Consider the following 27,809-nt stretch of genomic DNA (forward strand, 5'->3'; position numbering starts at 1 on the left):
GAGGTCAGGCACTGATGTTGGATTCCCAGTTCTGGGTCACTCCAACTCATCCCAAAGGTACTGGATGGAGCTCCATCACTCCAGATAACACAGTTCCACTGTTCCACTGCCCAGTGTTGGAGGGGCTTTATACCCCTCTAGATGATGTCACTGGGCATGATGGTCTTAGGCTCATGTGTGGCTGTTCCAAAATGTCCATTTATATTAGAAATGCTTTGAAATTGAAATCACGCAAACTGCTGGCACAGCATGTAATGGAACACATGTCAGCAATGGGTGCCTCTGAATTTACTCATTACAAAGCAAATCTGGACACATTTGGACAAAGAATTCACACACTTCAGGTCAAGACAATAGTTCTATATAGAACCATGATCACTTAGAACCTTCATAGAATCTTTTTGAAAAGGGTTCTCTATGGCACCAAAAAGTGTTCTTCTATTGTCGTGATGTCAAGCTTGTAACAAAAGAACCCTTTTTCTTTTCTAAAGAACTTCTTACAATAAAAAAGTGGACTGCACTGCCACCTAGTGTTGTTGAACTGCACCCACTGTACTTTGAAGGGTTTTAGCTACCTAGAGATAGATAGATAGATAGATAGATAGATAGATAGATAGATAGATAGATAGATAGATAGATAGATGTACTTTGTTATAGGGAGATGTTCATGTTGCATAAATTAAACATAAATAATGTAGCTTGTGTAATCTTTGTGTAATTTTTGGAATAATATCTTTCATATATTTTTTCTTTTAGTTTAATAATCAAATGCTTTTTTGTTTTTTTCATTTTACTTGGTTTCATCTTCATGTCTGCAAGATTTTAAAAAATGATTCGCTTTTACTGAATTAATCCAGATAGATGTGTGTGTGTGTGTGTGTGTGTGTGTGTGTGTGTGTGTGTGTGTGTGTGTGTGTGGGTGTGTGTGTGTGTGTGGGTGTGTGTGTGTGTGTGTGTGTGTGTACTTTAGGTGGCTCATCAATTCATTCAAAATGTAATTTATTTGTTTATTTGAATGCTTTTCTTTTTTCTTTTTTTAAATTTTATTTCACTACATATGAACTTCTTTAAACATTGAATTTACCTTAAAAAGGACTGGACTGAGCTGAGATATTACACAAATAATACCAGGAAAAATGTTATTTATGCATATTTGTATATATAACCATGAAATGAGGTATATAAATAAATAAATATGAACTGAGGTTAAAAACTGTAACCGAAACAGGACGAAGCCCCGCCCCTTCGTGTTTTAGACACGCCCCCTTTGTGTGCGAGGAAGTCATCATCACAATCTCTTCCTGCTTCCTGCGAAATAATAATAATAATTTGCGGCGTTTCTGCGGAGGACCTGCGCTGTTTTTCTCGATATTAAATGAGTTATTATGGCCGCGACCGGCAGTGGCGCGGCGACCGAGCCTCCCGGGCTGGAGACTCAGCGGAGAGAGATCGAGGCGCTGCTGCGGGACGAGGAGCTAAGGGTCGGGGAGAGCTGGTGAGACGGAGTGCGGCTGAAATGAAACTCACTGAAGAGCTCGGCGAAGCTCCCCGGAGGCGCTTTAGGCGCCGAACCGCGGTCTAACGTTTCTACTGCTTGTGTTTAAACTTTGAGGAGTCGTAAAATACGTGTTAGTAAGTGAATTAAATGTGAAGACAGCTGTTGAATGAAGCTGGTTTGTACTTTAGCTGTTAGCTGCGTAGCTTTGACGACGTTTTGGACCCTGTTTGATCTTCCAGCACAGCTACTATAACGAATAACACTACCCAGAGGAAAAGCCGTGAATGTGGGAGGTGTGAAGCAGACGGTTTCTGATGAAATTAGCCCCCGAGTCTGACTTTTTATAATGATAGAAAGGAGCGACTAATCACTTGAGGCTGCTACACTGAGCTGCTTTTTAAAGAAACGCCTTAATTCGTGGAGGCAGGGCCAGTTTGGCACTGAAAGCTAGTCTGTAGGTTGACTGAGGTAGTATGTTAATGTTTGTAGTGAGCTTGCTGGTCTGCTGCTGGATATTTACCAGCTTTCACTTTTGAATTTTAAACGTGCTCTGTCTGGATCAGTTTCGTTTTTGAGCACAAGGCTTGGAGGAGAAGAATGGCAGGTTGGTAGACAAGCTCACTTTATCATTAAGCTGTATAGACATGGTGTATAGACATCCTGTTCCTAAACTTATGACCATAGTGCACTTCTGAATATTAGGTAGCCATTCAGGACTCAAGATTCAAGAATTTTTGTTATGCAGGCCTGGATACAAAACAAACTGGAAAACCACTAAAGTGCAGGACGACATACAAGGTCCAAAGCAAGAGAACTTTAAAAATGGCCTATATTTACTGTCATGACCTTACTGCTCTCTAGCTATGCGGAACAAGTTGATACAGTGTAGTGTAGGCATTAAAACAGTGCAAACTGATAGAACCAGTATTAAACAGCATTCACTGGAGTGCAGTTGTGAATCACGTTCTCTGGTAGCTGATGGGAACAGATCAAAAGCTCCATACAAATACTTCAAGTTTGAAACTCACAGGTTGAATGTTACTCTTCACTGTGTTACAGGTATCTAGTGGGAAGGAGATGGTTTGACCTGTGGGAAGAGTATGTGAAGACCGGAGACCAGAACTCTTCTTCTTTTCCCGGGCGGATTAATAACACAGAGCTCTTCGAGAGTGAGTCTTGGAATGATACATAGACTTTTAATATTTACAGGGCTCATGTCATGGAAAACTGAATTTTCCTTTTTTTTTTATTATTTCTTTTTCTGGAAAACGATAGCTTGAAGTAAAATGTAAACTCTGTTTCAAAGACACCTTTCACTTCCCTCTCTGTATGGTCCAGGTATGCAAACGACAGCACTTTTTAAATTGTTTTTGTGGTGTCATAAAAATTAACGCAGTTATATTTCCAACTGGTCAGCCTAATAAAGTTTAGCTGCGCTCATATACATCAGATCTTTGAAGTGCATTAAAGTGCTCATGCAACCGTTTAGCTGAGAAAGGAAAGTATTAAATATTAGTTCAGGCATGGTTATGATCTTGATGTTTGACTAGCTGCTTGTTTAGTGCACTATTAAAATCAGGAAGCATCCAGGGAATGAGTGACTTTTCATTCAGAAATGCTGACGTACTTGCTGCCGATGTAATAAGGAAACTGTCTTGATGGAACATATTTCACATAGCAAAGGACAACGGGACATATGCATACACATAGTATCTCAAGTAGTATAATTTGCCATTGTTCTACTGTATGTTGAAGGCTCTGGTTCTGTGTGTGAGATGTTTTCTTTATGTGTAAATGGTGTAGTCATAGTAGTTCATTTTAAAGTGCATTTAGTGACCTTTATGGTTTTGGTTTTGGTTTTCGTTCATGTTGGCAATAACCAGTGTTTTGCCATTACTGTATCGCCAGTCAGTTAGAGAAAAATTTAAAGCATTGTTAACCCAGTAAACTCAGCCTGTTTCAACAAGCATGTTCAACATAGATAGGGTTCCTGACTGCTAACACTGTTGCCACTGGTATTGTGTCAGAGCTTGGATTAAAAAAATAATTATTTTTATTTATTTATTTGGATTTAACAAAAAAAACGTCATATTCTTGAGATCTTTGTAGTGTGATTTTTTTTTTTTTTTTTTTTTTTCTTTCACAAACACCTGGAAGAAAAAAAAAAAGTTACCTTTGCTGACACACCTATAACATCATCAGCCAAGTTAAAAGGCCTCACAAAAAAAGAGTTTAACATGGGTATTTTAGGCGTGGGAGGAAACACTGAAATGTGCAGTGCAGGGATAGTCTAGGACCAGGATTGGGCCATTAGTGCCACATTAAAAATACTCTCAATAATTATGAGTACACTTTTCCATACTGGTTTGACACACTGCACTGCATTAAATCCAATTACAACACCAATATCTTTCTACCATTTTTCATGTGTTTCTTGCCCTGACTTATGTCTTAAAGGCACTGTATCAAGGTAAATGATCTCTACACTCCTATAACTTCAGTGTGAGTGGGCAGGGCTAAGCTGATATAGGCTGACTAGGTGCATATATCTAAACGTGTTACCTTTGTGACATCAGATAAACAATCAATTCAGATCTAAACTATTTTTCCAGTTTATTGACCATATGTAGACTGCATGAACTGGGAAGGGAATTTAATGTTTTTTTCCCCCACAGTCTTTACATATTATATAGAAAGTTTTATTTAAAAAATATTAGTTTAAATAAGTTTAATCAGTTTTCCATGATGTGGACTCTTTAAACTACTCTTTAAAGTACTAATTAACTGTACTTTAAACTGTACTGTATTTGCAGTTTGTCTTTAAATATGTCCTGTATTCACAGTCTGCTCAGATAATGATACATTTCGTAATGTTTCCTATCTTTATTCCTAACCTTAAGTATCCAATATAATGTATTCAGAGCACCACTAGTGTGGAGTTATTTTCTTGTTGAACGGCTGTGTTTGAGGAAAATTGAGGTGGGGTTCAAGCAGGGAATTACGTTGTTTGTTAAATGGCTCCCCATTTATGAAATTAAACAGTTTTCATCCCCAATTAGTTAACCATAACACAACCACAGCATGGACCAAAAGGACTAGTAAACTAACCTACATCTGACAAAATCTGACATGACCCAGAAAGGGCAGGCTAAGGACAGTTAATAGACACAAATAAAGCTTAAGCTAAAATATATTGTGAGTCAACATTGAAAATCAAGATTCACAAAGTCTTTGTGTGTGCAAAATATTAATTTGTAGAGTATTTTGTAAGTTCTCTTTGTGCTCTGAGCAGATTTAGATTCATACCGTCTGAAGGAGAGGCTGGTGGAGAATGAGGACTTTGTCCTGTTTCCAGCAGAAGCCTGGCATAAGCTGCTGTCCTGGTATGGCATGGTTGATGAACAGCCTGCCCTGGAAAGAAAGGTAAGATAAGTGTCTAACCAAAGCCTGTTTCACGCTGCCTGTGTTATGTATGTGTTTATATATGCTAAATGTGTTATAGCAGCAGTTAGAACATTTGTCGTTTTCCTAAGTATGAAATGTCTCAATAAGTGTGTTTTTCTTTCAGTTATTTACATGTATTTGCCCTTATCCAATGGTGGAAAGTGTTTACAGTCAGCTTTAATATTTATGATCAGACAGTTATGTATTTATTGTGAAGGTCCTGTCTTCATTCTGCTGTTTACTGTAGAATATTACTATTAAACATGTTCTTTGAAACAGTGTCAGGAGAGCAGGGATTTTGTGAAATGGGCCTAAAGCTGCAATATGTGGTGGAGCTCCTTACCGGAAAAGCATATTTAATCTGAAATGCTTGGTTTCGCGTTTGTGTCCAGATTTTGATTGATAAGGGCTTTGGCTAGCTTGAAGTCTGAATTGTAAACTTTCTTTTTTTTTTTCCCCCAGGTCATTGACCTTCCCAGTACTCTTAAAGTTGAGATCTATCCTGTGGAAATTTTCCTCTGTCTCCATAGCAACATGGATGATGTTGAGACAGAGCAGTTTAGTCGGACAGACACCATACGTGAGTAAATCAACTCTTTTGGGGAACGGTGTAACTTTTTATGGGTATTCAAACAAATTAGGTACACTGGGTTTTGTATTAAGCCTCTTACGTTTATTAAATGCTGTCATTCAAAGTGTTTAGTATGACATACTCCTCTCTTGATAAGTGGGCAAGTGTTGTTACAATAATTGTTACAAAGGCTCCTGGTAACTTTGTTAGTGTGATCTGTCTATCTCTTTAAGCACTTAGCATGCTGCCTTGACAAGGGTGAGATGATTGGTGGGGCTACAGTACTGTTTATCAGAGACAGGCTTTCATTTAATCTTCAAAACCGTTAACCAGAAGTTATTCAGGGTAATCCACTCATATAGAAGAGGAAAGTCAAAGGAAAATAAGATTTTCCAAAAACTTAAGCCTAAAAAAAAATCAACAGATACAGAAAAATGGGACTCTTAACAACCATGCCTGGTAGGCCACCAAAGCTTTCATCTTTGTAAGAGAGGAGAAAATTAAGATCCATTCTTGCTTCAAATCTGAAACAATCCAGATGGGCTTCTGTCCATCCTTCCACTGTGAGAAGACAACTCGGCATTATGGATCTGAAAGGATGTGTAGCTGTCAAGACGCAGATAATTTGCAATGTAAATGAAGAAACTGCTGGTGTTCTGAGAATGGAATGGCCACCTCAGACCCCAGACCTAAACATGACTAAATGTGCTTGGGATTACTGAAACTGAAAATGTGACGATATATTTAGTTGCCTAGGCCTAATTTTATGTTAAATATGTTTTCTTTTGTTTCTTTTTTCCATTTTGTTTTGGACATGAATAGCTTGTACTTAATGGTGGTTTTGACTGGAAATGAACAAAGTTAAGGGTGGTCTCCGATTTTTGCACATTACTGTACATGTGAGGTGGCCTGACGCTTCTTGGCAGGTAATTGATTTCACATGCGTCAGAGGAGTTATAAATATCTTTACTTGTGCAGATGATGTCATCAACCAAGGTGAGAAATAGAAAAAAATAACAGAAATAACTAACTGAAATGAATAAAAAAAACTGAAACAAATTATTGCACATTATTATTTTTATTGCATGCAATTAATGGTTCCCAGTCCAGACCCTACAGGCCCTCAGTGACTGATTCATCTGTGACAAATTGCAAAACAGTGCCTGTAAAATGACTGACTAATGCTTTGACTAGTGTCTGGAAATGTTATTCAAGGTAGAACAAAAGTGGGTTTACATATCCTTCCTGGTGGGCTCTCTGCTAGGCAGGATATTTCAGAATTATATTTAGTATCTAATTAGGGTCTGCAGAATTAGGTGAGAGGCCTCCTAGGCCAGTCACTGGTCTTCTGGGAACAATGCCTGACATTGCTGTGTTGTAGCTTACATTAGGACTTTCACATTTTTGTGTTTGTGTGTGTAACAGTTGCTATTCAGAAGGTGATGCAGAAGCGGTTTGAGGTAGCGGAGGATGCCGAACCAAGACTGTGGATGAAGAGTTCTGACACCAGCTGTGAGAGGCTACGAAACATCCATGTAACTTTACTGGATGCTTGCCTATCATCAGGCATGGTAATATTATGCACACATGCTTTTGTATACAACAGTTTGAACACCTCGGTCAAATGATTTTTTTTTTGACTATATTGAATTTTTAAGGGGGGGGGTTAACACATCTTTTACAGAGAATTAACCTAAATATGGTATTTTTCTATAAATTTTAGTGCAAAAGTTCTACTTAGCTATTGTACATTTTGTACTATAACTTTTGCACATGGTATATGTTTTTTTTTTAATTCAGCAAATTATTCCAGCAAAAACATTTTGGATTTGTAGATTAAGATAAAGATTGTAGATTGTAGATTAAAATGTGCAGAAGTGTGTTCTCTGTAGAACGTGTGTTAACTTATTTTTACTTTGAATGTTGACAAAAATGCAATTTGACCTGGGATGTGGTATGTATGTGTATGAATATTTATATATTGTTGTTGGTAGAATTTGTCAGCTGTTGAAGCACACATAAGCACAAAGATGTGGTCAAAGGTTTCATCATATAAATTTGTCTTTTAACATGCAGCTACTGGCACAAACATACACACATATGACAGAAGTACAGCCAATTTTCCAGTTTTATAGATACAGGCTTGCCATTATATTGATATTGCCTTGAATGTGTGAAGCCACAATGTGAACTGTAGAAGGGTAGTTTTGTTGTTGTCTGAGACATGTAGGTGGGTGGAAGTGTGTGTGTGGCTGGGTGTATGCGTATGGGCATGTGCGAGTGTGTGTGCCCGGGTGGACTTGTTGGGGCATGTGTGGTTGTGGTTATGCTGTGACATGCTTTGCTCTGCTTTGCAGACCATGATCATGGAGGTGAGGAATTCAGATGGCACCTGGCCCAGCTCCAGACCCCAGATCATGTGAGTGGATTTAAAATGCTGTGGACACACAGTGGACAGTCAGACCCAAACTGTGACATGCACTCCTTTTTGTTTGCAATGGTAGGCTTTGTAACACACTAGCTAATGATCATGAGTTAAAATGGGTTTGTTAGAGCAGGGGTACTCCAGGACCATGGTGGGGACTCACTGCTCTAGTACACTAGACTTAACTCGTCAAACCTTTAAAGTGCAAGGTGCTCAGAATTGTTTAGTAGCAGCAGTGTAATAGAAATCCCTTCATCTTTGATTGGAAATTCCTTTAATAGCTCTGAACAGCATCAAATAAGCATCCTTTTAAATTTAAGCAGAGTTCAGCATTAACAACTCCCCGATTGCCAGCATCAGTAGTGGAAAAAAAATCACTTGCCAGCTCAGTCAAGCTGACGTTTTGAAGTTTTTAGACAAAACCCTTGTGTGTCCTTCCTTTTCTCTCTCGCTCTCCCACCTCCTCACAAGTATTTAACAAAGTGAAAATGACTACAGAAGAGATCTTTGCTAATGTAAAGCATAAAGGTATAGATAATTCTGTTTTCACACCCAAGAGTAAACGTATTACAAATTTTGTGTAGAATTTAATATAATAATTATAAAGAAAGTGGTTGTCCTAAAGAAATCATTTTTTTTTCTTCTTTTTTTTATGTTTTTTTCTATAAAAAATGAATTTTGAAACAGTGTAGCAGTATGAGCTCTATTTGGGGAAGTAAACTCTTAGTCCACTTGCCCAATCTGGCAAGTTGTGGAAAAGTTTACTGTTGAACCTTTCAAGAGTTTCACACTGCAAAAATGGTATGTTGTCATTTAAAATGATCTTAAATCTAGTTAATACATCTAATGCTCTTCATTTTAAGATAGTATGCTTATTATAAGATTATTTATTTATTTATTTATTTATTTATTTATAGGCATTTTACTTGTTTTTGTCGAGTAACATCACAGATACAATGTATCTGCCAATATAGTGAGAGAATTTTACTTGACAAAGTAAGTTAAAATAAGCAAAACATGTGAAGTTAAATAACCGTATAACCTTACAACAGTTTAACATGAGGAATATTAGATATATTGATAAGATTTAAGATCATTTCATATAGCCATAGACATATACAAGCAAATGTTGAGCTAAACAAAAAATGAAATATTGAATGAAACATCTCAAAATACTTTCTGGTGATGAGTTTATAGTAAGTCAATACACTTTGTTATTGTTGAATAAAATGACAGCAGTTATTAATAAACAATTCCAAATGTATGAACTCCAAATGTATGTATGGTGTACGTGTGTTAATCTCTGGCTGTACATTGTCAGGAGGAATTCTGTGGATGAGCAGGACACATATCGAGGGCAACCCGGAGTGTGTGGTCTCACTAACCTTGGCAACACCTGCTTCATGAACTCTGCACTGCAGGTCAGCTGTTGTATTTCATGCTGTACACCACAGCCTTTCTTAAGAGATACTTTACTTACAGAGTGCTTTAACATTCGTACTGTTTGTCTTGCTGTAGTTATGACAATTTTTGGATGTCATTCATCGTATATTTACTGAGAGTCAACTGGCAATGCCTTGCTGCTGTAAATTTTTCATAGCTCTTATTCATTTTCTCTGCCCATTCATCCCTTGTTCTTTCATGTTTGATCATTTGCAGTGCGTTTTTGAAGCTAAAACTTTGCCTCAAAGAATATGTTTACTCTATTGTCCTAAAAAATATTAATACTAATAATATAAGATAATAATATATCACTTATTTATAATTTCTGTCTGTCTTTGTCCACATGCTCAGTGTCTGAGCAACACACCGCCGCTGACGGAGTATTTTCTGCGGAATTCGTATCTGGACGAACTGAACTTCAACAACCCTCTGGGCATGAAGGGTGAGATTGCAGAGGCCTATGCAGATGTCATCAAGCAGATGTGGTCAGGGAGGCACTACTCTGTGGTCCCACGTATCTTTAAGGTGAGAGAAACATCTTACATATTTTAAGCTGCCATGAATGGGTAGAATATGAACTGTTTTCTTTGTTTTATCATCAAATTAAAAATCTAATTACTCTTAATCATAAGCTAAAAATTATATACCTTTAATTTTTTAAATACTTTATTGATACTTTATATAATATATAATACTTTATTGATATGACATTTTTAATTGTTATAATCAAAAGACCTACATGACACAATACTTGTTTGTCAGTTTTGCAGTTTGATAATTACTGTAGTGTAAACAATTGCACATTGGTGCTTCATAGAATACCTAACACGTTTTGTGTGTGTTCTTGTGAGCAGACAAAGGTGGGCCATTTTGCTTCCCAGTTTCTGGGCTACCAGCAGCATGACTCCCAGGAGCTTCTGTCCTTTCTCCTGGATGGCCTGCATGAGGACCTCAACCGCGTCAAAAACAAAGAGTACATTGAGCTCAGGGATGCTGACGGCAGACCAGATCAGGTAGTGATTTCAGCACTCGAATTAAGACAAATACAAATATCTGTTCACATACAGCCCTGATCCTGCTGTGCAAATTAGAGACAGTCAAAAGCCCTGAAATGTGTAAAATTGAGATTAATGGACTGAAGCTATTGCAGAACTCTGCAGGAATAGCACTATTGTATTGTTTGTATAATTTCTGAAATAACAAGTGCTTCAATTCAGAGCATTTTGTTCTTTGTGATGATCGCACTCTGCTTTATTTGATTGTATTTTATTGTAAAATCTCCCACATTGTGGGAGCATCAAGCAGCTAGTCAGAATGAAAAATTATGTCAGCTTACAAGGTTGGGCTGTGTAACATAAGTCTTGTTACTCAGTTACATTTTCTTTTCAGTTTTTACTCATCAGTTCTTTCTGGCTTGAAGGTTCACAGTCGTGACCAATATGTCTCTTTAGTGTGAACACACCTCTGCCCTGAAAAGATCTGCATGCAAACATTTTTAAAATCAGTAATGTGACCAGCATTGTTAGGGTGTCCACATGCAACACTGGAACATAAAGACAGTGCATGTGTCATATGTGCATGCGTGACATATATGGAACAAATAACTTGGTGAATAAGGTGAAGCTGAAGTTGGCCCCTTTTTGAAATTCCTGTTCCACCTTAAATGGAACAGCTCTTATATTCTGGCACCTGTAAATATGTAGAACATTTCAAGAAAAGGCTGTCAATTAAGAAACCAAACCCAGCCCAGTAGAAATGAATTCATCATTTTGTATCATGTACATTTACAGCATTTAGCAGATGCTCTTATCCAGAGCGACATACAAAAAGTGCTGTTTCTATCTAGAGAAAGTATCTTTGCTAGTTACAAATAGTTTAGAGAGAAACCTGGTCCTGAGCTCAGATACTGCCATGTTGATACAGCGAGAAAAAGGGACAGAATTACACAGCGCATTGCAATACATTTATAATAAATACTTAACTCAGTGGTCATTTAAGTGCTGTATAAAGACATGTGTCTTCAGTTTGCGTTTGAAGACCATGATAGATTCTGCTGATTGGACAGCCAGTGGGAGTTTGTTGCACCACCTGGGTGCCTGTACAGAGAAAAGTCTTGATGTTTGTCTTCCATACATCTTGAAGGATGGCGGATCAAGCTGAGATGTACTCGAAGCTTGAACGGTTCAAGTATAGTATAGTTTGAGTTTTGCCATCAGGTAGGGAGGGGCTGGTCTGTTTTTGGCTTTGTAGGCAAGCCCCAGGGTTTTAAATCTGATGTGTGCAGCTGCAGAAAGCCAGTGAAGGGAGCCCAGCAGTGGAGTGATGTGACTGTGTATCATTTTGCTGGGCCTACGGGGCTAGTTTTAAAAAGCATTGTTTTTAAAGCTTATACTTATTAGTTTTGCTTTTATGATTTTGCACAACAAAAATATTTCACGCTTACTTTAGTTGGTGAAATTGGTTCTTATTAAACCATTAAGGGACATTCCAGAATAATAAGCCACTGTTAACCTACAAAAACAGGTTTGCTTAAGCATTTAAAATGGTTCTATTTGTGCACAGGAAGTGGCTGAGGAGGCATGGCGTAACCACAGAAGGCGTAACGACTCGGTGATCGTGGACACCTTCCATGGACTGTTTAAGTCCACACTTGTCTGCCCTGAGTGCCACAAGGTGTCTGTGACCTTTGATCCTTTCTGCTACTTGAGTGTGCCCCTGCCTGTCAGCAAGGAGAGGGTCATGGAGGTGTTCTTCGTTTCCCTCGATCCTTTATCTAAACCTGTGCAGGTAAGCATACAATATCAAAATACATCAGCTGATCTCTTGGTAGCTTCTGCTGTGCTTCATTTTGTGGCAACAATGGCACTTTTTATGTAGAGAATCATGTAAAAATCAGCTTTAAGTAAGTGGATTGCACAGAACACCAATGATTGGTGGACCTTCATACAGCGTTCTTTCAGATCCTTAAAGAGTCCTAATATGTCTTAAAACAGATGTAAACAGATCGTATTTTTTTAACAATCAAATGTATCAAATTTTAAGTTAATACCTGAAGGCTGGGTTGAAACCTGTGCATATTAAAGGGCCTATATTTAGTCACTATTTTGACATATAAGCACTATGAAAGATTCGAAACGTAGCATTCAGTCCATGTCCCCAGTCCATGTATGGAAATGATGCTGTAAAAATCCCTTTTTGAATCTGTGGTTTTTATGATGTCACAGAAACCAGTGCATTTTCATATTTCCATGTTTTCAGCCTACAGCAGTTTAGCTCCACCCATTCACATTGAAGTTACAGAGTGTTTCAGGTCAGACTGCTTTTCCATAAGACACAATACAAGGCGGCCAATCAGAGCAGATGGTATTTTCATATATCAGTCTTATATATATCAGTCATATATCATTTTTATCAATGATAAAAATAAGCCATTTAATTCCTGTTGATGAAGAAATGTAGAAAAATGGTCCTGTAAAAATGAATGCTGTCTATTTTTTTTGTACCTAAACCTACACAAATATCCAGCCAACACTGATTGTGGTCAGAAACTAACTACTGATTATTTGGGTTAGAGGATGGCAACAATGATGTATGTCAAACTTTTATTTATTTATTTATATATATATATATATATATATATATATATATATATATATATATGTGTGTGTGTGTGTGTGTGTGTGTGTGTGTGTATGTATGTGTGATCCCTTTCTTTGGTGGTTGGATAGTGTAGTGGGTAACACCTCTGCCTTCTACGCTGTAGACTGGGGTTCAATCCCCACCAGGGCAAGCAACCTACACTATACCAATAAGGGTCCTTGGGCAAGACTCCTAACACCACCTTGGCCTACCTGTGTAAAATGATCAAGTTGTAAGTCGCTCTGGATAAGAGCGTCAGCCAAATGCCATAAATGTAATATATATACATACATACATATATAATGTATGTGTGTGTGTTTGATCTGAATAAAATGGATATTAATAAAGGTCTCATTTGAGTTTGTTTGATGAAAATGCCATTCTTTTTCCTCTGAAGGGGCCTTAAAGGGTATCAAAAACACTGAATTTGATTATAAAAGATGTCCTAACAACCCTTAATATGATTTTTTTTTTTTTTTTGGAAAAAGCACACATAAAAATGTCAACTCCATTGTGACTCCCTGTTTGTCTTTCTGACTCTGTTTAGCATCGAGTGGTCGTCCCTAAAGCTGGCAAAGTGATTGATTTGTGCATGGCCCTCTCTCAAGCAACAGGCATCCCTGCTAACCAGGTGAGGGCACACAATTGTACTAAAGGAGTTGATGTACTAAATTGCGATTTGTGGATTGTGAAAATCTGATTGTGGCTTTTATATATATATATTTTATTTTGTTCTAATACTGTGAACATTTCTGTACATATGTGCATGCTCATTATTGTTCATTTGATCTGTCCACAATTTAACATTAACAGTCAGTGAAAATCTTGATGTTTGTATGTATGCATGATGTAACATGCTGAATGTCCTTTTTCCTCTGCTGTATCAGATGGTAGTGGCAGATGTGTTTAACCATCGTTTCTACAAGATCTACCATGTAGATGAGTCTCTGAGCTGTATACTGGACAGAGATGACATCTTTGTGTAAGCTTTATTTAATCTGTTTAGCAAACTCACATAATCTTGCTAAAAAACTTGATTCCAGTAAGTCCCCTGACTGTGTTGGCAGTCACAGTTGTTGCTGAGCTGCTTAACATGGCAAAAGTTATACTTAATTTATATGTTTCATTTGTAGTTTGCCCAGATTTTGATATTATGGTAGTAATGTTTTTGACTAAATTGACTGACAGTTTACATGTAAAGACTATCCTAAACGGGCTTTCAACGAGCTAGCTCTCTTTGGCCATGCTAACACTGAATAAAAGCTGATGTTGCCAGTTAACATATCCTGCTAATCATCAACTTATATACAGTGCTGGCAGTCTTAATCTAAATTCAGTGGTGTTCACTTCCTTTTTAGCCTCCTTGACATTAAATTGTATTTGCAGTGTTTTTATTTCAGAAATAAAGGTTTGCAGATATACTGTAATATGATATACTTTAGACTACTTAAGATATTTTTTGTTGAAATTGAAAGATATTGCATTACAGGGTAATGTCTAAAAATAATTAGATACTTTCTAGTTAAACAATATCAGTTACTAATTATACCCTAACAGTTTCTCGACTTATTTAGTAAGCTGCTTTCTTTGAATACCCTTTCAACGTACTCACAGTTATCACATTCATCCACTTGGGGAAGGGGTCTAAAACACAGTCAACGTTACAAAATGTTCTTCCACACGTTACTTGCAATTACACATTCCCACCAGAGAGGTCACCACATCCCCAAAACATACATAGTGTAGCTTTAACAAAGTTCCTATCTATAAAAAAGAGAGATATGCAGCTAGTTTCTTTGGTTGTGTTCTTGCAGGTATGAGATAAGCAGCACCTGTGAAGGTGAGGATGAAGAGGAAGTTCTGCTGGCTGTCTACATGCGTGAACGTTCCCACTACAGAGACTATGGCTCAGGGGGCAGCAACTACAGCACAACACTTTTCGGCCATCCTCTGCTCATGGCACTGCCACGGGCTCAATGCACCAGAGACTCCCTGTACCAGCTGTTCCTGCAGCGTCTGGCGTGAGTACTCATGTTTGCACCGGTTTGTTGGTTTGCGCTTCTAGAAACGCTGAACCAGAGAGAAGATAATGTGCTGGCTAAAAACCTAAGTTGTATATAATTCCCCTCAAATGCAATTAATCCAACAGGACATATTTAGTGTGTAATGTTTGCTTCTTTAGTTTTGCAGTGGGGCTGTGAGGCTAATGTAGCTATCAAATAATGAAAACTTATAGCTCATTTTATGATCATGCAATCTACATATCACAAACTTACACTTTCCTTAAATCAATAACAGTATACATGATACCGTGTCAGAAACCACATGAACAAGTGTGTTTGAGATTGATGATTATTTATGCACACAGTTCAAAAGATTCCAATACTTGTTAGCTACATTAGCCTCATAGTTCCAGTGCAAACTAAAGTAGCAAACATCAAATACTATACATACCTGGAATGACTATGAGAATTTTTTTTGTTGTTTTCATTTATTTATTTATTTTACCCACTTTTCCACCAATTTTGTCATGGTCACTTCCAGTTGCTAGTTAGATCTCCTCCGATCACATGATGCAACTAAGCTGCTTCCTCCTAAACACAACTCGTCTTTTTGAATGTCCTCTAAAGCAACACAATTCGACCGCTTGGTGCATTTGGAGGAGAACACTGACTGCCAGTTCTGTTACATCAGCCAGCAGCTGCTAGAGCCAGTTTAAATGGAACCTGACCACAAATTTTCCCTTCATATGGAAAAAATAACTGCAAACACTGGAAGGTGCCTGCGAGCTAGTCCGTAGTGAATGGGGTGAATGTAGCTAAATGGCTAAAATCGAAAAAATGAAAAGTTTCTAATGATTTGTGCAGGACCTTCCTTTAATTTTGGAACGTAGGAGGATTTATTTCACTAAAAAACTAAGAAAATGTGTTTGTATCTTTCCATTTTTAACAGCAAAATGGTTTTGGGCTCTACATGCTAAGACTAGCATTACTTCTACTGAGTGCTGATTGGTTGGCATTACTGCTACTGAGTCCTGATTGATTGGTATGCTGATCAGCTCATTGGCTGAGCAAAGTGGTTTGTACTCACGGAGTTATGAACGCACATTGTACACTGTTAGAAAATCTTAAAACTGGAGTTCAAAAATATTTCAGCAGTTTTGAGAGACTTCTGCTAGACCTGTACATTTTTCTGTATGAACGAACAATGCAGCATTTACAAACTATGATTTTGCACAAAAGCTCCATAGGAACCCATTCCTTTTGGACTCCCTCAGGAGCGCCCTCTAGCATCTGACTAACCCAGAAGACATTGAGTGGGAGTTCCCCTCCCTAAACATTCTCTGCATTGGCTGGGATGCTGCTGAGTTTTAGGGCGAGAGGGAGGGCGATCCTACCCACCCAGAGAGTGCAAGGGCAATTATGGTGTATTGGACTCTAGGCATTGGACATCTTTGGCATTGCCAGGGATCAGACTCATGATCTGCCAGTGGTAGGGCTGAAGCTTAGACCAGGGGTGTCCAATCTTGTTAAAAAAAAAAAAAAAAAGGGTTGGTGTTTCTGCAGGATTTTATTCCAAACAAGCAGGAGCGCACCTGATTCTGCTTATTAAAACAGTTGGTCTCAGTCTTCAAACAACTGATTCTGCTTGTATTGAATACCTGCAGCCACACTGACCTTTGCAAGTAAGACAGCCCAGGCCAATTGGGAGCCCTATAAGAAGAAAATTGTGAACATTTTCCTCGACCATCCCTTTAAGAAATGCAAGAATGAAGAAAGCAGTTTTTGAGGGAAAACGACATCCTTTTGTTTGGAACTCACTTATTCCTGCAGAGTATGACGGTCTAAATCAAGTTCAGTGTCTCCCTCCTTTAAACGTTACAGTTTGGAGCTGAATCAGATGCTGATGATGACATTTAGCTGTAACTCGTGTTGCTGGGTCATTTATTAACAGTAGGTTTTATAGCTAGACGAAATGTTAGCAGTAGCATTTTATAGCTGGCACAGTTTAATTATCCTCAGAAAGGGAGGTGTAAATGGGTGTCACATCCCTTCCCAGGCGCTATGTTCGTCAGCCAGACCCAGCAGAGGAAGTGGAAGAAGAAGAAGAAGAAGAGGAGGATGAAAATGATGGAGACGAAAATGACGAAGAGGAGGATTTATACAAGAATCAGGCCAATGGAGTGACTGGAGGTAATGAGCGTCTTTATTTATTGAGAGCTGACCCACCAAAAGATGTCAGGTCATTTTATTCCAGGGCTGCAACTAAGGATTATTTCTATAATGAATAGAAAACTCTGAAGGAGAATCCTTCTCTCCCCCAAACGCAGCACCGCACCTACAGATAATATTGTGAGTGGTGATTATGGGGTTCCAAGCAGTTTGTGCCATTATAGAGCTACAAGAACACAAAGGATGGAAGATATTCTTGATTTATAATACATGTGAGATTTCAAAAGAAGATGTCTGTCAAATACACGCTGGTCTTTTAACCATTGTATAGTAAGCAACAGATTTTTAACCAAAAAAACGAAGTGTTGTAAAATTTTTATATATGACTTGTATTTGCATAGTTATTGAATTAAATGAACCAAATAATTCTGCAGCAACTACTCCAACATTTTAGTGTCAGAATGCACAAGAATTTTCATGTTAAGATGACTACAGTTTTCTCCTAGGAATGGTACTGCCCAGCTGCCTACAGGGGATTGGGACTTCTGAACTTGACATGATTTTTCACTACTCATGATTTTTCATGTCTGACAATAGAACATATGTTATTTCATGTTGTGATATGCAATAAAAAAGATGTTTTGCTTAGCCAAACTATATACTACATTATACTGAAACCTCCAGCATCAGCTAATAGTGCTACCCATCCAATATTTGTTCTTTAACAATAACTAAGCTGTAAAATAACTAATAACCAAGATATTTTTGTTGAAGCACTTTACTAAAGATAAGCATCTAAAAGTAGGCTGTCATGTTTAAACTACTTAATTTTCCTTTACCTTTCATATAACGAGGATTAAGCTTCAACTCACACACTCAGAGTTTGGAAGTGTAAAAAAATAAAATACCAGAAGAACAAACGTTGCTATTATTTGTCTCAGTTATGTTCGCGCATGGAAATCACCCCAATCACTACTAATTGCGATCTCAAATTGCAGTCTGTTCGAATGGTCACTTGTATCTTTTGTATCAACATTTATTGAGCATTAAGGTTTTTTTGGTAGTAAATGATACACAAAATGAAAATCCATATACTTTTTCATAAGCAGCTTGTAGAGGGCAGTATGATATTTTATCGTTATTGTGATATTTAATGTTATCATAATACACAAAAGGCTTTTATGAGCATATTGTGGATGATGTCAGTTATTGTAAGAGCACTGATCCTCTTTAACTGAATTTAGTGCCACCAAGTATGTGAAATGTTAAAAAATAATCACTGTTCATTGCTTTTCATGACGGCTTTTTGTCTGTCAGAATATTATGATACATATTGTACATCACGAAAATGTCTATGTATCATGATATACTATTTTTTTCCATCTCGTCCACACTTTAATCAGCTCATCAATTTTGTCGACCTAATCATTGCAGTTTTAATCTCATCTCTAAACTCTCCTCTCTGTTCTTCACATCCATACAGATGAGGGTGAGGAAGACTCTGAGAAAGCAGGCCCATCCACAAGAGAAGAAGAGTCACAGGAGAATGCTCAGAATGATGGACACAACAAGAACAACATCCATTCAGAGGCCAGTCCCAGCAGTGAAGGGGAGGAGAGAGCGGAGGAGGAGGAAGAGGAGTCGAACAGTGAACCAGACCGGGGCAGCAGCACAGAAGAGGGCCAGTCGGCCTGCGGCAGCACGGACACCAACTCCCAGGATGCTGCTGATGGGGATCAAGGTGCTGCAGGGGCTTCAGGGAAAGATGATGAGGATGATGTGGAAGATGAAGATGACGCTGAGCCCATTGCTCAGGTGAACAAGAGAGCTATGGCTAGACAGTGCTGTGCAGAGAAGAAGAGGAAGCCGCTCTTTGCTATCCAAGCAGTGAATTCCAATGGCACCACAGATCAAGGCATGGTAGATGGAGGCAGCACCTTTACTTCCTGTTGTGAGTCCTGTTCTAATTTAATTCATGGAGAATTTCATTTGATTTTTTTTCTTGAGATTGTTGCACTCTACCAAAATATTCACATGACCCCGTCTATACGAGAACCAATCTGCAAAAACCCTTCATCATGGTTTTGATGTCACAACCCCTGAACACATTTTCACCCTAACCTAGCTAACAGTGAGTGAAACCAGGATCTCGTATGCCAACAGGCTTATACAAACTTTGACGTATTATTAGTAATATTAGTACTTTTAGGGTGAATATAAAATATAAGTTTACATTGGTTTTCTCTGAAAGTTACAGTATTACATGAGCCTGGTGACTAATGCTGGAGTTAGTACAGCAGAGGTCAGATGTTAATGAAAAAGGGGCATAAACTAGGATCTAGAGGTGAACAATGACAATTTATTGTTACTGTGATAAATTGCACTGTAACATGATTTAATAGTGATTTAATATGTGATTTAATATGTGATTTAATAATCTTTCAGTTGATTACAAATATTTGTACTGAGTATTCCAAAAAATACAGATAGATATGCAAATGCAAATTATCTATTTATATATGCAGACATTTGCTCTTTTTTTTCTTAAACTAAAATCTGACCTTTTTATATACATTTCATTGTGCAGAGACAATCCAGAGAAAAACTATTACAGCTTATTATCCCATTCTTTGTTTACTCCAAAAACACCATGCATTGTTATTCTAAAATGTTTTATGTTGTAGTTTTTTTTTTGTTTTTTGTTTTTTTTTTTTTTTTTCCCCCCCTTTCCTCACACTGTATTACCCAGACTAAAGAATCTGTCTTAACCTTTTTCAGTGACTACTAGGCAATACTGTTCATTGCACAAAGACAAATGAGCAGTTTTGGGAATATTATTTGGAATAATAGAATATACAATTTGGGAAGAATATAAAAGCATGAGAGTTTTGACTGGAGAAAAACCAAAAAAGAGGAAAATGTCCTGACTTATGAGATTTACAACAAGCGTTTTCGAGATCCAAATGAAAATGTAAGGAGTAAAATGTAGGCTCTCCTCTTGTAAATGTAACAAAGTACAATAATTCAGTTGCAGTAATAGGTATGTGTAGTACTAATCAAAGTAATACCTGGGTATAGTACTGAAATACCACCCCTGCATCTTTACCGAAAGTTAAATTCTCAACATACATGAGAAGTGAGTGCATGTGAATGTGTTGGTGTTCTAAGATGGTAGTAATGTTCTGTGGCATCATCTCGCAGCTCCACTGTATGTGGCCATTGACTGGGACCCTGACATGAAGAAGAAATACTACAATGAGAATGAGGCAGAGGTAAGTCTGTATAGGCTACAGGGTTTCCTCTGTTGTTTACAAAGGCAGTATACAGGATTCTCCCCTGTTAATACACTGCAGGCCAAAATGATGGAAACAGTTATTGATTGTAAAAAATGTTTTTCAAGTCAAGTCAAGTCAAATTGCCAGCAACCCAATATGTTTCTTAATATCTAGTTTATGTTTTCCCAATTAATCCACTGGTTTGCAGTGCTATACTCTACTATGCATCATCTGGGAAACCGATCCACATTCTTTGCTAATAACAGCTTCTTACACTGAGCTGTTCAGATTTTGTTTTAAATTAATTGAACACGTTTGATTCAGTGAACAATGCCTTCAGAATCAGCTAGTGGGATATTGTTAATACAGACATTTAGTCTGTACGTACATATTAATAGCCATTGTCTTTTTGAAAGTGAAACATTTCACATTTATTTTTCTAGTGTTAACTAGTAAGTTTTGCTTTAGTTTTGTTGGTGTTGCTGTAGTAAGTTAAATTGCTCTCAGTTCTATGCACACCTTCCCCACAAGACATTTTTTCAGTTGTCCTCATAAGTTCTTTCTGAACAGAAATATGTAAAAGACCAGAGCATGGATGTCCCCCAGCAGCAGACCACAGTGCAGCTGCAAGAATGCATCGAGCTCTTCACCACTGTAGAAACACTTGAAGAGGAAAACCCCTGGTAACCTACTTTCCCCTCACACACTATTGCATATTGTTCCTTGTAACCCACTTAACCCCTCAAATAGTATAGTGTATTTTGTTACTTGTGATCCGTTGTTACTATTAAATCATAGTACATTGTTGTTACTGTTATTATTATTATTTATTCTTCTTATTATTATCCTATACTGTTGAACGTATTTCAAAGCTTTTAGCCATACAGCCTCATTTATTATCCAAAACAACCAGTTATCAGTTTTGTCTTACACTCTGTATGTACCTCTCTGCTGTGAATGGATTTAAAAAATTATGTTTTATATTTTTATATTTCTCTAGAGTGGTGCATTTCACATAAAAGCACTCTGACTGACTATAATGACATATTAACCATTTAATATTACAGAAATGTTCATATCTCTTGTTTCTATTTCATAAAAATCTAGCAAAGCTTTGGCTTTGTAAAGATTGTCACAAAGATTCATTGTACAAATGAGTTTCATAAATTTAGGGGAAAATAAGTGGTTCACTGATTGTACATTAATATGCATTGAATCATAGGGAAAATTTGGACACAGCATATTAAACTTTGTAAATAAGACAGTGATATTTTGAAGGTATTGCCCGACGTGCAAGAAGCACCAGCTTGCGACTAAGAAGCTGGATCTGTGGTCTCTTCCTGAAGTTTTAATCATCCACTTGAAACGCTTCTCCTACACCAAGTATTCCCGCGAGAAACTGGACACCATCGTCGACTTCCCTTTACGGTTAGCAGTAATTTTTTTTTTTTTTTCCTTTCCTTTCCTTTCAAACTCTTAAAGTTTGTAATACACTGTCTATCATGTAGTGATAATTCCATGTGTGTTTGTTATGTCAGCTCTTCTATAAGAGCATTTGTCAGAGTAGTGGAGTTATACTCGGAAGTCATAAAGGCTGTACACGTGGAGGTTAATGGTGAAAATTAAAGTAGCAGCTGCCTTAATCTCTCATCCCATCGTGCTTTGCAGACATCTGGACTTCTCTGGTTGCCTCCTGAGAAAAGCAGGGACCGACTGTGAACCTCCCAGCAGATATGACCTGATCGCTGTATCAAACCACTATGGTGGCCTCCGGGATGGACACTGTACGTTTCACTCATTCTACATGCCCTATTAACTTCAACTCCTCGAGACCACCGGTGGTTCCAAAACACACTTTGTCATATTCTTCATAACTTTGATATTTCATAAGCTACATTTAAAAACTGGGTGTCGTATGAGAGCTTCTTGCTTATATAATTGAAGAAGCAGAAATAGAAATAAAGTTTTTTTTCTACTGAAATTTGACCCATTTTTCCACAAATCTAGGCTATAAACTATAAACAGATGGCATCTCATCAGTGATCTGCTCTGTAAAAATTATTTTTATTAAAAAAAGAGCATCTAAGATTTTTGGCTTTGAATAGAAGAATAGAATTTACAACCATTTGTCACTGTGTTTGTACACTGTGGAATTAGACCTCTGCATTTAACCCATCCATGCAGTAAAACACCCACATACATGCACACTAGTGAACACACACACACTAGGGGGCAGTGAGCACACTTGCCCGGAGCAGTGGGCAGCCCTAACCATGGCGCCCGCAGAGCAATTGGGGGTTAGGTGCCTTGCTCAAGGACACTTCAGTCATGGACTGTCAGCCAAGGGGATCGAACCGGCAACCTTCCAGTCACAGGGCTGGTTCCCTAACCATATAGTAATACGTGTGATCATAAAACATGTTCTGTTAATTTGAGGGGAAATTTTACAAATAAATAATTCAATAAATAAAATAACAATTTACATTTATTTCATGCAGTTACTGAATAATTTGCCGTGCAATTTGGTCATGTACATTCAGGTGGACAAACCAAAATATACCTTGGAGAATAAGAGGTTAAAGAGAGAGTTCAACCAGTAAAGCTTGTGTTTATAAACAGTTAATGAAAACTACAGTTTCTAGTTAGCCTGACATCATGCTAAGTGACCAGGTTAGCTTTCAGTCATAGTTAGCCCTTTTAGTGCTGTAGGGTTGAGTCACCAGTCATTTTCACCACACAGCAAAATGTTGGTAACTGCATGACTCCAAAAAGGAATCTTCACATTTTGACTCCTCATGCATCAGGGTGCTGAACCTCGTTTCCTTTTTAATTTCATTCTTTCTCTGCAGATACCAGCTATGCTCGGAACAAGGACGATGGGCAGTGGTATTATTTTGATGACAGCAAGGTGACCTGTGCAAAGGAAGAACAAATTGTGGTAAGAATAACTTCATTCCTGCCCTATTTGAGTTGGATTAATCTAGTAATAATCTAGTAATAATTGCGGAATGAATTTAATCCACTATGAATCTGCAGTGTGCATAGATATTGCAGTCTGACAGTATTAAATGTGGTGTAGTTTTAATTCAGTATGACTCTTTTGTGCATCGTTTTTGGGCAGAGGCGCACAAGTTGCGACATAGCTGAAATTAGAAATGGAAACATGTCAAACGCGCATTTTTTTTACTGATAAACCGACATTAACGCAACATTTTTTTTGTGTAGAAAATCATGTTTGTGATATTTCAGGATAGATTTGTTTAAGTATTGGATCAGATTCATTCTGTTTCCCTTTAGATATCTGATCCAGCACTTTTCTCCTCATAACAGCCTGATACTGATACTCATTGTTACCAATATACCATCTCAAAAAGCTGCAGGATCTGTTTATCATTATAATGTTAGTGAGAAATATACCCCCAAAATGACGTTTGTTTGTTTGCATATTTTTGCAATCAGTATTTCTTGACGCAACATGAAAAACTGCAGTCTAAATGCTTGGGATTCTAACCTTTCTCCCACATTGTTTGTAGGCTATAGGAAGTGTACCGGCTAGGATTTAGCATTTGCCATTTTTTGTGGATTAAAAAGCCTATATAATAGAATTTTTTTTCTGGGTTTTTTTAAATCAAAGAATTTGATGTAGTATGTAAATTGTTTCAAAATGAATTTAATTCTGACTGTAAAAATTAATTATGGCTATTTTTGGTACATAAACCCACACAATCGTCCGAATTGGTCCTCAAACACAAGAGAAATGAAAGATATGGGTATGACTGAAATATGGGTGTGACATGACTGAAAGCACCCTAAAAATGAATCTCGTTCTTCCTCTTTTAGACCAATGCTGCCTACCTTCTGTTCTACCAGCGCCAAGACAAGATCCGCCAGCCGACACTTCCTCCACCTGATAATCACATCACTTCCACTAACCACGACGGAGTGGGTGGAGCCATGGAAATAGACTGAAACAACTCCACCGATGTCCGTTTTGTTTAGTTTCTTTTCCTTGCCTTCCTGCCGTCTCCCTCTTTATTTGTGTTCTCTCCCACTCTCAGGTTAATGAGGGAGTTTTTTATTATTTTTTTTTTTTGTCTTTTTGTTTGTTTTGTTTTCGAAGAAAAACTTGAACCTTCTGCCTCTTCTCTAACCAAAACAGGAAAGTGGGAGGCAGGGGCTACTCTCTCAGGCTGGTGCAGAGGCATCATAGATAGGGGACTGCAGGTTGTCGTTACTCCTTCTTCACAAGAAGTGCACAGGGACTGGTTGGGCCGGTGGAGGCAGAACCGCATACCGCATGGTTTGTTTGTGCTGCTCCATTGTGGTGTTTTTTTTTTTTTTTTTTTTTTTTTTTCTTTTTCTTTTCTTTTCTTAGAGAATCTGTGTAGGCCGGGTGTGCCGCCGAGTTGTGGTTCACTGCCATTCATCACTGGATCCATTCAGCGACTGCTTCTTCTGATTTTCAGAGCAAGATAAGCTGCTTTTCTTTCAGCCATGTGCTGGGCCTGCAATCGTATATGTGCAGAATTGATCCAGATCTGCACCCTCAGTCTCGCTTTATGAATCAAACTCGCAACCTCAGAATTAAGGGATGAACTGAAAGCCTAAGTTCATGGTTTAGCAAGCTAACTTCAGACATTAAGCCTAGTTTTGCATTAAAATACACTGTTTGAGGAATATTCCTTTTGATAATGCTAGACTTAATCTGAAAGACAGGACTCGATACTGGTACTTAAACACAGTATCAGCACTAGAGGATACCAGTGAGGTGAAGCAACTTCTAAAGGCTGCCAGTAGATGGAGCTTAACTGAAGCAAGCAACATGTCAGTGGTGTGGGAGTATCTCACGTTTCAGAAGAGCAGTAGTAAAAACGCTCACTGCAAAATATAAAACACCAGGGTTTCCACGACCAGCAATGATTTCGATATCTTAGTAATTAAAGATGAACCATAGCATCGAACACGGACGATGTTTTTGCAGCTCAGAAACTATTCAAATGTGCAGATAACATCCAATGAATGTTGTACGCCTTTTATTTGTGACATAGAACACATACCGAAAAACATAATTGTATTTGTTTAAATGTCAGAATTTATATATAGTAGTTGTTATGTAGACATAGGATCGGTACTGATACGTGGTATCGCCTCGGAAGGGAAAAGGTGATTAATTCAGTGGCCCTTTATTCAGTTCTACTCGGTTACTCTGGACTGCAGACATCTTGCTAAACCATGAATTTAGCTTCACATTATATCCATTTAACCTCAGTGCTGTGCTTTTTTTTCTGGGATTATTTTTCATAAACATTAAAGAAATGCTTCACCGAAAAATCTAACTTATACAGTTTTCCCCTAACGCCACAGTCAGTTGCCCACAAATTGTTTGGTTTCTTCAGATTGGCACTGAAGCAATGCGGCTAATCTAGCTAACAAGCAAGTCTTATTGAGTGCCATGGACTTTTGTATTAACCTCATTGCTCCAGTGCAAAAGTAAAGAACTTAAGATATAAAGCATGTCTTGACTGATCTACTAAGGAGTTGAGGGGAAAACTGTGTATATTTGAATCATTCCTAAAAAGGAGTGTTTCACACAGACATGCTAAAGTGACTAGTAATGCATAAAAGATAACGGGAACCAGTTAGCATAACAGTGTTAATGCAGACTGTTCCTAGCTAACTTTTGTTCACCGTTAATAAGATTATTGGATGAATTGTTGCTTTAACTGGTGAGTTTCCACTGATGTTGTACTTCAGTCCGAGTCTCGGTTGATTTGTGTCCTGATGCTCATTATTTCATGTTTTTTTTTGGCTTCAGAAAATACTTTTCTGTATCAGAGCTTTTGATTGTTCTGTCTCAGTCGTTGATCTAAGGGTTGTGGATAGGCTTTTTTTTTTCTTCTGAATGCTGGAAAGCATTCTTTAAAGGAACAGATCAGCCAAAGGTGCTGACATTACTAATAACAAAAGCTAGACGGTCGACATTATGCATGTATAGCCTTTAGTCATGTTAGCCTTTTTGGTTAATTTATCCCTTTAAAGTGTTTTTTTCCCTTTCTCGCGCTTATATCAGGGAGCGAGTGGTCAGAAATGTAACTGTTGCAGTATGATTTCTGTGAACCTCTATTAGCAAAAGGCGCAAAAGTATTTTAGGTGACTGTGTAATATAGCTTTGTATCTACTCACTCGTGAACTATTTATTTTCTTAACTGCCAGATGTGGATAATGAGTGAGTTTTAATTACAGTTCCAACACATCCATGTATCTGCTGTCAAAGGCAGCAATCAAATGCTTCCACATTTTTTTTCTTTGTTGTCATCTTTTTCCACTGTTGCAATGTCTGGAAAAGACACTCTGTTGCAGGACACAAACAGAGACATTTTTCAGCCGTAAATTTGTATTTTTATCTTTAATGAAAGGGTTAGGGTTAAAATCAAAAACAAAAAAGGAGGATATGAATATTGCATTCTTTTTCATTAATTGCGTGCAATTTATAATTAACTCTGGAGCAATGAGAATATTTCAGTGCTTTCTGGATAGAGCTCTTAATCATTTTTAAAATGCATATGTACAGTATTTTTGTATTGTAATAAATATCTTTGATCATATGGATCAAATGCTGGGGATGGGTGAGCTTTCATTTTTATTTTGTTAATATATGGAATATAATTGTATACTCATGTTTTGATATGAATAAATGACGATTATATATAGTATTGAGGTAGATTCTACACTTTGTATGAAACATTTGACTTCCATGAACTCACTTTACCTCAGACATAGAATTGGGGCTGTTTTTTTATGATGCTATCAGTAATCCTCCCTGCAATTACTAAATGTTATCTAATGTCTTTCCAATACGCTCAGTATTATCAGTTATTACTTTGACCACCCTTCAGACACTTAGCACCTTCCTTTTTGCATCCACTGGGAATGGGCATGCAAAATGATTTGAGCCCTTTCTCAATTACAAAGTGAGCAGTTTCAGAAGAAAAAACAAGGGCACAGTGTCATTGATGCAAAGCACCAAAAGCGATTTGAGTGCTAACAGCACCACCTTGTGGAGAATCTTCAGCCTGCTAAATGTGAAATGCCTTTCATGCCAGATCCACAAAGTGCTTCGAGTCTAAAAATCTCCAGCACTCTACATGACAGCTGCACGCTGAACAGGTTCTAATTTTTGCATTTGTGAATTATTGGTGTTTTATATCTGCTTTAACGACAGTGAATGAGCTAAACTTTTACACCTCGTTTTCTGCAATCAACGCCACTGTGCTTTTCCCTACATAACCCTGTCTTCCATATTTATACAGAAAACATTTTTTAAATATTCGCTACTTCTGAA

The 27,809-nt window shown here is 37.7% G+C and overlaps 1 protein-coding gene across 1 annotated transcript; it reads left to right on the top strand.

Moving 5' to 3' along the window:
- Nucleotides 1-1,326: 1,326 nt before the first annotated feature.
- Nucleotides 1,327-27,177, top strand: usp11 (ubiquitin specific peptidase 11). Its single transcript, XM_017720438.2, has 21 exons — nt 1,327-1,495; nt 2,558-2,667; nt 4,791-4,921; nt 5,405-5,522; nt 6,939-7,084; nt 7,871-7,932; nt 9,260-9,359; nt 9,733-9,906; nt 10,236-10,394; nt 11,944-12,168; nt 13,568-13,651; nt 13,908-14,002; nt 14,835-15,041; nt 17,080-17,213; nt 18,676-19,143; nt 20,394-20,464; nt 21,038-21,150; nt 21,746-21,895; nt 22,136-22,251; nt 23,317-23,405; nt 24,308-27,177. The coding sequence occupies exons 1-21, from the start codon at nt 1,386-1,388 to the stop codon at nt 24,434-24,436; spliced, it is 2,991 nt and encodes a 996-aa protein (XP_017575927.1). The 5' UTR covers nt 1,327-1,385; the 3' UTR covers nt 24,437-27,177.
- Nucleotides 27,178-27,809: the final 632 nt, after the last annotated feature.

The sequence above is a fragment of the Pygocentrus nattereri genome, chromosome 28 (assembly GCF_015220715.1).
Source record: "Pygocentrus nattereri isolate fPygNat1 chromosome 28, fPygNat1.pri, whole genome shotgun sequence".
Taxonomy (NCBI): domain Eukaryota; kingdom Metazoa; phylum Chordata; class Actinopteri; order Characiformes; family Serrasalmidae; genus Pygocentrus; species Pygocentrus nattereri.

Coding starts and splice junctions, on each gene's coding strand:
- usp11 (XM_017720438.2), top strand. CDS start 1,386: ATGGCCGCGACCGGCAGTGGCGCGGCGACCGAGCCTCCCGGGCTGGAG. Junction 4,922..5,404: donor AGCCTGCCCTGGAAAGAAAG/GTAAGATAAGTG, acceptor TTTTTCCCCCAG/GTCATTGACCTTCCCAGTAC. Junction 9,360..9,732: donor TCATGAACTCTGCACTGCAG/GTCAGCTGTTGT, acceptor CCACATGCTCAG/TGTCTGAGCAACACACCGCC.